We start from the raw sequence: 8,758 nt of genomic DNA on the forward strand, positions 1-8,758 counted from the left end.
AGAACGGCCAGGGGCGCCCATGAGGCAGGGCGGGGTGTCCGGAAGCACAGACTCAGGAGGGCCCGGCCAGGTCTGCAGGCAGGCCGCTCTGCAAGGCCAACTCGGCCCCGGGCCAGTGTGCAGGCCGCCCCGACCCGCGGTTCCCTGGGTGGGGACCTGGGCACAGAGCGAGCCCCCGGAAGCTGACCCTTCCAGCAGGACCCGGTAGGCGAGCGGCCTCGGACAACCTGGCATTCTCCAGTCCGACAGGGTGCCTCGGGCTGGGCCCCGGTAAAGCGTGGTCCCGGGCACACTCACTGGGAGCTGGCGCGGCCACCTTCCCCAGGGCGGGGGGCCAGGGCGCGCCTCGTCCCCCACCCCTTTGATTCATTTGAAAGCAATTCTCTGAAGTGGCCTCTTAAGTCTTTTTCTCAGACACTTGGAAACATCTGTGACCAGGGAAGAAAAGTCCTAAGAATCAAGGTCATTGGCTCTGCGTGGGGGGGGGGGGGGGGGGGGGGGGGGGGGGGGCAAGTGCTGAGCCCACTGCTGCAGCCTCCCCTCCCCCAGCCCCGGGGCCCTGCCCCTTCCCCACTGCCAGGGTGGCGTGTGTGGGGGTGGGGTGGGAGGTGGGAAGAAAAAGAAAGATGAGTCAAGACCAGCATCTTCAAATTAACAAACTGTAATTGTTTTCCCAAAGATACATTTTTTTTTCCATACACATCCATCATACACTGTAACCAAAAAAAGCAGTGTACATGAAATAAGAGAAAATAAATTAAAAATCCATAGCATAGGTAAGGAGGCTCTAGTCTGGAGCACAGCTGAGTTTCCAGCAATATAAGGAGGCTCGAAAGTTTCTTTGATAAGAATGCCTGCTAGCAGGGGCTCCAGCCAGGCGGTTGGTCTGTCAGTCAGTCTTGAGTACTTGAGACAGTTCTGTGTGTGTTTTCCCTTAGCGTGTAGAATAGCCGTCATTGTCCTGCAAGAGGCAGAGCTATGTCACGTCCGGGAAAATGAGGGAGGGAACCACAGAGGCAGCGTGAGATCCGGATACAGCATTCAAAGGTAATTGGTCCAGTGGCGCCTGGGGAGGAGGGAGAGCGGCTCCCAGGGCTTAGCCATCTTCCTTCGGGGGTGTGTACCAGCCTGCAGAGAGAGTGAGGGGACCGTCACCAGGTGGAGGCCCGAGCCCACCCTCCCGCCCCCCACCACCGAGGGCACCTCCGGGGGCCCGGGGACACGGGGGGTGTCGGGGAGCTGGGAAACTGCCCACGGGAGGCCACGAAGGCGGGGAGAACGAGGCGCCCGACCGGAGATGACCCGGGGAGATGAGCCTTCTAGAAGGGTGGTGGGGAGGAGGGCCTGCCCAGTAGGCTGGGGGGGCCTGGTGCTTCTCCGGGACAGGGGTGTGGGCACTACCACCTCTGGAGACCGGGGAGAACTGGGGGGCGGTAAGCGGGCGCCGCGTGAATGGGCGGCAAAGACTCAGAGACCCGAGGCCTCGGGCCTTGCGGGGACAGGAAGCGCGCCCCCCGGGGCCCCGGCCGCGCCTCACCATTCTTCTCGTGGATCTGCACCAGGGACTTGTAAGACTGCTGTGCTCGCGTCAGGCTGTACTGCGACTGGGACAGGGCGCCGCCGTCAGCAGCGCCGCGGGCCGCTGCCTTCCAGCCGCCCCCCAGAGGCCCCAGACTCTGCTGACGCCCCAGGACCCGCCGCCTGGGGGCCAAGCCCCTGCCCTCCCCTCCGGCCAGCCCGAGGTCTGCTGCCCTGGGCCCTGAGCGTGGCAGCCGCTTACCTTGTTTGCTCCGAACTGCACCCGTGCCTTCCCCTTCACCAGCGTGGCGCTGATCTGCATGATCACAGACTCTATGGAGTAGGCGCTGCTCCAGCCCTGGGCACGGCAGTGGCGGGCACGGGGGTCAGGAGGGTCTCCAGAACCCTGACGGCCCCCACCCCCCTGCCATGGGTGGACCCGGGGACAGTGCCCTGGGAGACGTGGGCTCACCTGCTTGGTGAGAAGCTCCATGCAGATGGCGCCTCCGCCCAGGACGTACCTGCAGGAGGAAGGCGAGTCGGGCTTGCCCAGCAAGAGCTCAGCACCCTCCCCACCCTGCCCCCCGGCCGAGCCACTCACCCTCCGGACAGGACCGGGGACACGACCCTCACGAACGGCGGGTCAAAGGGGAAGTTGTCCTGAGAGGGGAGAGAGAAATCAGAGGGGCCGCGTGCTCAGGACCGCCCTCCGCGAGGAGCCGCTGCAGGGACCGGCCTTACTTTGAAGGAAAAGTTGAGTAGAATGAAGTCGGCTCCTTCCTTCTCTTTGAGGATCTGAAGGTCGTTGTGCAAAGCACTGTCCTGGTCGACTCTGGGGGCAGCAGGTCGGGATCAGGCCCTGGGCCCGGCTCCCGCTCTCAGCATCCGCACCCCCCTCCCCGCCCCCCTGGCCGCCCAGCCCCCACGCACTTGAGGAGTTTGACGTTCCAATCGTACAGACTGTCATTCACGAGTTCGACTGCATAGTTTCCTGGAAGGAAGGATGGCGGCAGGTGCAGTTAGGAGGGTGGGGGACGATCCCTGACGCACCCCCTCCCCCGGAACAACAGAGCACAGGGCAAGTGGTGGACGGGCGCCCAGGCTAAACCGCTGGCTTGAGAAGTTGTGTTCCTGGACTGAAGGTTCATAAACGTTCATGTAACCCAGGACTTCTTTAAGTTTACTTATTTCGAGAGCAGGAAAGAGAAAGTAAGTACGTGTGCGTGAGTCGGGGAGGGGCAGACAGAGAGGAAGAGAGAGAATCCTAAACAGGCTCCACAGTCAGCGCAAAGCCCAACGTGGGGCTCAAACCCACAAACTGTGAGATCACGACCCGAGCCGAGATCAAGAGTCGGACGCTAACCAAATGAGCCGCCCGGGTGGCCCGCACTCACCGCCTTTGAAACTCTGTGACCGGTATATATCCCTGAGCTCCTTCATCAGCCGGTCAGTGGCCTGCACCGAGCCAGACACCGCACCCTGCAAGGAAGAGGACACAAACGTCCCGCACTCGCACACGAGACTGGAGGGTGGCCGGGCGGCTGCCCTGGGTCAGCCCGCCCGAAGAGAGGGTCTGCTCCCCAGACACATGCGCCACTACGACCCCCAACCTCCCAGCCAGGACGCCCCAACCCCCTGGCCCAGCCTCGCCCTGGAAGGCACGTACATTTAAGTAATCTTGCCTCTGGTTCTTCTTAATTTTCTCTAGTATGGCCAAGTTTTCCTTCCCGATGCCGTCATCTTCAGATTTCTTGCCCTCAGCTGGCTCCTCCTCTTTCATTTCATAGTGATCTAGGTCTTCTGTGTCCTGGGGGAGGTGTGGGTGGGGGGGGCGGGAGGGAGGAGGAAAGAACCGACACAGGTTACGCCGAGGGGCCGCTGCCTCCCTGTCCCACCTGGCCCCGGGCCGCAGGGTATGGGATGCTGGTCAGTCTGGCAGGCTGGTGGACACGGCCGGCTCTGGGTCCAGAGCGCCCCGGCCCCGCGCCCCCCAAGGAAATCTAGTCGGTCTCAGGCAGCAGGACCCACGAGGACACAGGAAGGCAAGCAGGGACTCGGCGGCCTTGTCCCCAAGACCGACCCTGCCCCAGCTGTCCCCAACACTGTCCCCAACACTGTCCCTCGGCACCAACGGCTCCGCTGCAGGTGCTGGGATGACGCTGGCCTGATGCTGCCACTCAAAGCTCACTTCCACCACGTACCACGGGTCCCAGGAGTTGTGAAGACTTGGGTCACCAGTCTCCCACCCTCCCCGTGGGCACAGGGCCCGGGTCAGGTCTGCGGAGGCGCCCACGCCGAGAGGGGAACGAGGGAGAGGGTGGAGGCCGAGAAAACTGCCGCCGCCCCCCGCGCTGGGTGGGAGGTGAGCTCGTGGTGCGTCCGAGGCCCTAGTGCAGCTTCCTGGGAGCAGAAACCGGGGCGCCAGGGCCATCGAGGGACACCCTCGCTCCCGCACATCGCGGTCACTACTAACCTAACCCTGACTGCAGCCGCGAACCCCCACAAACACCTCTCGTGTGCCGGGTGCCGTAGGGGACCCCACACGCTCTGGCTCGCTGACTTCTTACGATCACCGTGCCGCCGTTCTGCTGTTACTCCCATTTCACAGATGGGCCAGCAGAGGTCTACTGAGGACTACCATCACGCCCAAACCCACACACCCTTAGCAGAGCCAAGATGTGAGTCACCGTCGGCGCAGCTCTGAAGCCCAGGTTCTTAACCATCGCGTTACTTTTTGCAAAAGCGCCTCTGCTTCTGGAGAAGCGGCCCACATCACCTAGCACCCGTCACAGACTACGGGGAGCGTCTTCCACACAGCACCGCGTTTTACCTTCACGACACCCATACGCACTGGTGTTACGATCCTGCCTTAGACATGAGGAAGCGCAGCTTGGGGCGAGGAGGTCAAATTCCCCAGGGGGTGAGGACGTGAGCTCAGGTCTGACCCCAAAGGCCCCCGAACTGATGTCGCTGTCGGGGGGTGTCTCCTACAACAGGGCTTGTCCTCCAGGTCACCACATCTGTCCTTAGTCCCTTCGCTCCCCGGTCTAGACGGGAGTGCTGTATACAGCAGGCGCTCAGCACTGCTGACAAAGAGAAAGAGCTTCCTGCCGATGCTGCCCCGGGCGCAGCCCTACCTCAGGCATCTCCTCGTCTTCGTCTTCTGAAGACACGTCCTCCTGTGTGCACTGCGGCCGGGAGGGAAGGGCAGCGGTCAGAGCCTCCGTGGCCTCCCAGCACGTGGCCTCTGACCTCCGCCCCGGAACCCTGGGTCTGGCGGCTGCGTGCCTGCTCCTGTGCCGCCAGCCGGTCAGGACGGAGCCACAGCCCAGGCAGTGACCTCACTACCGGCCCGTTCCTCTTCTCCCACCCCGGGCAAATGTTAAGAGGACCGCGGCTGCAGGCCCCGCCTCCCAGGCCCCGGTCCGAAGACTCTCTCCTGGACTCGGTCGCCTCTAGACTGACACCGGCCGTTGGTTCTCCCAGAAGCCTGGGTCCCCAGTGCCCCCCAACTGCTACCGCTAATGGTAAAGACTCCCCTTTCCTCTCGACATGGAAGACTCTGCCCCTGGGGGAGTTCTCACAGGGGAGGTGAGGCCACCAGCGCCCCGTTGAGCTACACCCCCGCGGGCAGGACGAGAGTCAAGAGTCGCACCCCGTGTAGCGTCTGCAGCGGCTGGAAGTGCGGAGAAACTACTGCGGGGGCGTCTCAATTAGCGGGCGCTCACTGAGCACTGTCCATGCCGCCGCTCGCAGGGTGCAGGGCCCAGGGCCCCCGGCGGCTCACCTGCTCGGCCGGCAGGGGCTGGTCCAGCATCTCCACGTCCGGGTGCTGAGGGAGGTTGTAGAGCTTGCACAGGTCGGAGATGATCCTCTTCAGATGCTGCAGGAGCTGGGCAAGGGGACCGCAGTGACGCCGGGCACCCCGTCCCCACCCCAATCTGGCCCCGCGTGGACAATCTCCCAACCCCGATCCGCTACCGAGCTCTCTGGGTCTCACGAGCCATGTGGCCCTGGGGGGGAAGGGGGCGGTGCTGGGCGCGCTGCAAGGCTCTCCCTCCGGCGGTAGCAAGCACTCCCCCGCCCGGAGTCTGCCCCCAAGTACCGGGCCCTGTGCACTATCCCCTTCCCAGACACGTGTCCCGTGCACAGAGCGTCCCCGTGACGTCGGCCCCACAGGAGGAAAGGGCACCCTCGGCCCGGCAGCCTGGCCGCTCACCAGAGTGTTCCCTTTCTTTATGTCCACCAGCCTCTCCAAGACAGCGGCCAAGTTCGGGTCATCAGACTCCACCGACCAGATGGGGGGCACAGCGGGGTAGGACTCCTGAGAGAGAAGAGCGTGGAGAATGGTCAGCATGGGGCCCCGGGAAGAGTAGACCCTGCCTGCCTTCTGCTCCCCACGGCCTCTGGTCCCTGGGCTCCCCGGTCCCCAACCAAAGCCCAGCTCGGCACGTCAGCTGCCAACGGAGCAGCTTCCCAGCAAATCCCAGGCCAGGACAAGTCCCGGAGCGGATCCTTTCCAAGCAGCCCAAACGCTCCTCTTTCTTTTCTCAGGCGGAAGCAGCAGAGCAGAGGCAAACCGCAGGCCCGCCGGCCCCTCACACCCCCGCCCGGCGCCCTCCAGCCTTCTGCTCCTCAAGTTCCACCAGGCGTTCAGGGAGAGACCCCCTGGTCACCACCACGCCGATGCGGACACATCGAAGGCTGTGGTCACTTTCGGCTCAGCTGGGGAAGGAGAGCCACGAGCGAGGCCGAATCTTCAGAACCCGACGGTAAGAGGCCGGTGGGAAGACCCCCGACCCGGTCCCTCCCCGCACACGGCCGGGCCGGCTCCCTGTCTGCCCTGGAGCAGACGCGGGCTGCAGGCCCCACGGGGCGGGCTGGGAGCAGGAAGCCGCTGCGGAGCCGCCGCGTGCAGCCTGAGCAGACACCCCGTCTGCCCAGAACTGGGGCCCAGTTGGGGCCAAGTCTCCCTCACGAGGGCCACAGGGAGTCTGACAGCCTTCCGACCTAGCTGCCTTCTGGGGACAAGGACGGGGCAGGGACTCTGCAGCCAGACACGCAGCTAGGAGGGGGCGTGCCTGCCCTTCGGGAACAGAATCAACTGGAGGGGCGCCCCCCAACCCGCTTCTGCTGGGGTCTTAGCTCCGTCATGGCGCTAATCCTCAACGCTGGAGAAAAGCGATTATGAAAGATACTCAAGTCTTCACCTGACTAAACCACACCCTGTCCTTCAATCTGAACTTTTTAGTAGGAAAAAGATGGGGGAAGAAGATAGAAGGGAGAGAAAACAGCACACACGGGTTCCGGTGAGGCACCATCCGACCCAGGCCGAGGCTCGCCGCACCCTGATCTAGACGGAGGAGAAGGGACAGGAAACCAGACCCGTGGACACTGGACCTAGGCCCCCAAGTACCACCCAGTTCACGGGTCAGTGCTCCCCAGACTCCTCCCGTGGGCAGGCGGCCTGCTGGGCAAAGCGCTGGCCCGCGGCGCCCTAACTAATGTGCCCGGTGGGCAGAACGCTGTCCCAGCAGGTAAGCGGGAGGCCACGCAGCACTGAGCACTCCCAGGCCTCAGGCGCTGCCCCCTCCGAGGGAGGCTGAGGACCCCGCGGGCAGGAGGCCTGCAGGGTGTCTCCTGGGTGCCCTGCGAGCAGTGCTGTTCACTGGGCAGAGAAGGGGCTGCAGCTGCCCGGAATCTAGGGGCCCATCCTCAGTCATCACCCCCGGGGCCGGGCAAGGCAAGCCCCGGGGCCAGCGGACATTTCCGAGGGAACAGGAGGGAGGGGCAGGTCGGCGGCAGCTGGGGCAGGAGGAGGAGACTTAGAGGTGACACCGGAATAAAGGGGAGACCAAAGCTGAGAAGGGTCGTGACCTGCGAGCCGTTCCTTGGTAAAAATTCAGGGAGCAAATGGGGCCTTCGGGAGAGGAGCCCGGGCAGGGATCCCACAGGTGGCAACGTCCTAAGTCAAAGGCACTACCGACACGGGGGCATCACGGAGACGTGGAGTCCCGGGCCAGGTAGGTCCCCGCGGCTGAGCTCAGGGCACAGGCCTGGAACCCTGAGGTGACAGCAGGGGAAGGAAAGGCCTCGGGAGGCGGCCAGGTGAAGCCGCGAGGGGCCGGATCACGGCCCGCGGGAGGTGGGCCGGTGGAAAGGGCCAGTGGAGGCGCCATATGTCGGGGTGCGCGGCGGACGCCGGGTGCACAGCCGCCAGCGGCGAGTGTGACCCGCGGGGCAGGCGCCGGGCCCCGACGGGGGGCACTCGGCCTGCGCGGTCCTCGGAGAGCGGAGAGCCGTGCGGGCGTGGGGCGAACCCTGACAGGCGGCCGCGCAGGGGCGCGCGGAGAGGTCCTCACCGTGATGTTGCAGTGGATGCGGACGGGATCCCCGGGCACCGACCCCCGCGGGGGCAGATGCGGTCCGGGCGCGGCCCCCGCCCCGGCCCCTCCGGCCCCGGCCAGCAGGAACTCGCAGCTGAGCTCGTCCAGGCAGGCGCTGGCAATGCGGAAGCGCTCGTGGCCGCGGTGGAAGATAGACTCGAGCAGCTTCAGCTCCCGCCTCAGGCAGGGCCCCGGCCCCGGGCCCCCCCCCGGGCCGCCCCCGGCCCCCGGCGCCGCCCCCTGGCCCCCCAGCTGCTGCCCCGGCCCCGGCTGCTGCTGCCCCTGCGGCTGCGGCTGCTGCATCCTCCGCTCCGCTCCGCTCCGGGGCCGGCGGGCCGGGAGCCTCCGGCCTCCGCTCGGGCTCCGCCGCCGCCGCCGCCGCCGCCGCCGCCGCCGCGGTCCGCACTTCCTGATCCCCCCTTCGCCAAGATGGCGCCGCCGCCGCCTCCGGGACGGGGCCCCCCCGCTCGCCGGCCCCCAGCCGCCGGAAGCCGCGCGCCCCTCCCCCTCCGCTCCGGCGGCCCGCCCCGCCCCTCACGTGACCGCGCGGCGCCGGCCTCCCTCACGTGACCTCCCTGCACGCTCGCCCCCCCCTCCCCGACCGTGCTCGCCTGCGGCCCTGCACACGTGACCCGGGGCTTTGGGCCCAGCGCCGTCGGCGCCTCCGCGCGTGCTGACGCACGCTGTGCGTGCGCGCGCCCGTGCTCCGGCCCGGCCGGCGCTCCCCTGTCACGTGTCCCGGCGCCGCGTGCTTCCCAGGGGCCCCCTGCGCGGGACCCGCTTCCTGTCCCGGCGCGGCTGTCCTGGTCCCCGAGCCGCGGCGGGCGGGCGGCGTGCGGAGAGAGGGTGGGCGC

At 66.2% G+C, this 8,758-nt stretch overlaps 1 protein-coding gene across 1 annotated transcript; it reads right to left on the reverse strand.

Annotated features, from left to right (window-relative positions):
* Positions 1-645: 645 nt before the first annotated feature.
* Positions 646-8,331, reverse strand: UBE2Q1 (ubiquitin conjugating enzyme E2 Q1). The gene is made up of 13 exons (XM_039218998.1): positions 7,881-8,331; positions 5,738-5,842; positions 5,306-5,410; positions 4,656-4,706; positions 3,185-3,325; positions 2,913-2,997; positions 2,449-2,509; positions 2,260-2,350; positions 2,120-2,178; positions 1,991-2,039; positions 1,781-1,876; positions 1,538-1,604; positions 646-1,128 (listed from the first exon to the last, which is right to left on the reverse strand). Exons 1-13 carry the CDS (start codon positions 8,205-8,207, stop codon positions 1,097-1,099), a joined length of 1,269 nt encoding a protein of 422 aa, XP_039074929.1. The 5' UTR covers positions 8,208-8,331; the 3' UTR covers positions 646-1,096.
* Positions 8,332-8,758: the final 427 nt, after the last annotated feature.

Source organism: Hyaena hyaena, unplaced genomic scaffold (genome assembly GCF_003009895.1).
Source record: "Hyaena hyaena isolate Hyena2069 unplaced genomic scaffold, ASM300989v1 scaffold_783, whole genome shotgun sequence".
Lineage (NCBI taxonomy): Eukaryota > Metazoa > Chordata > Mammalia > Carnivora > Hyaenidae > Hyaena > Hyaena hyaena.

What these genes read in the sequence shown, in the direction of transcription:
- UBE2Q1 (XM_039218998.1), bottom strand. Translation starts at nt 8,207, where the DNA reads ATGCAGCAGCCGCAGCCGCAGGGGCAGCAGCAGCCGGGGCCGGGGCAG. An exon ending in GTCACAGAGTTTCAAAGGCG is followed by an intron (nt 2,510 to 2,912) that starts GTGAGTGCGGGC and finishes CCTTCCTTCCAG; the next exon opens with GAAACTATGCAGTCGAACTC. An exon ending in TCCCCGGTCCTGTCCGGAGG is followed by an intron (nt 2,040 to 2,119) that starts GTGAGTGGCTCG and finishes TTCCTCCTGCAG; the next exon opens with GTACGTCCTGGGCGGAGGCG.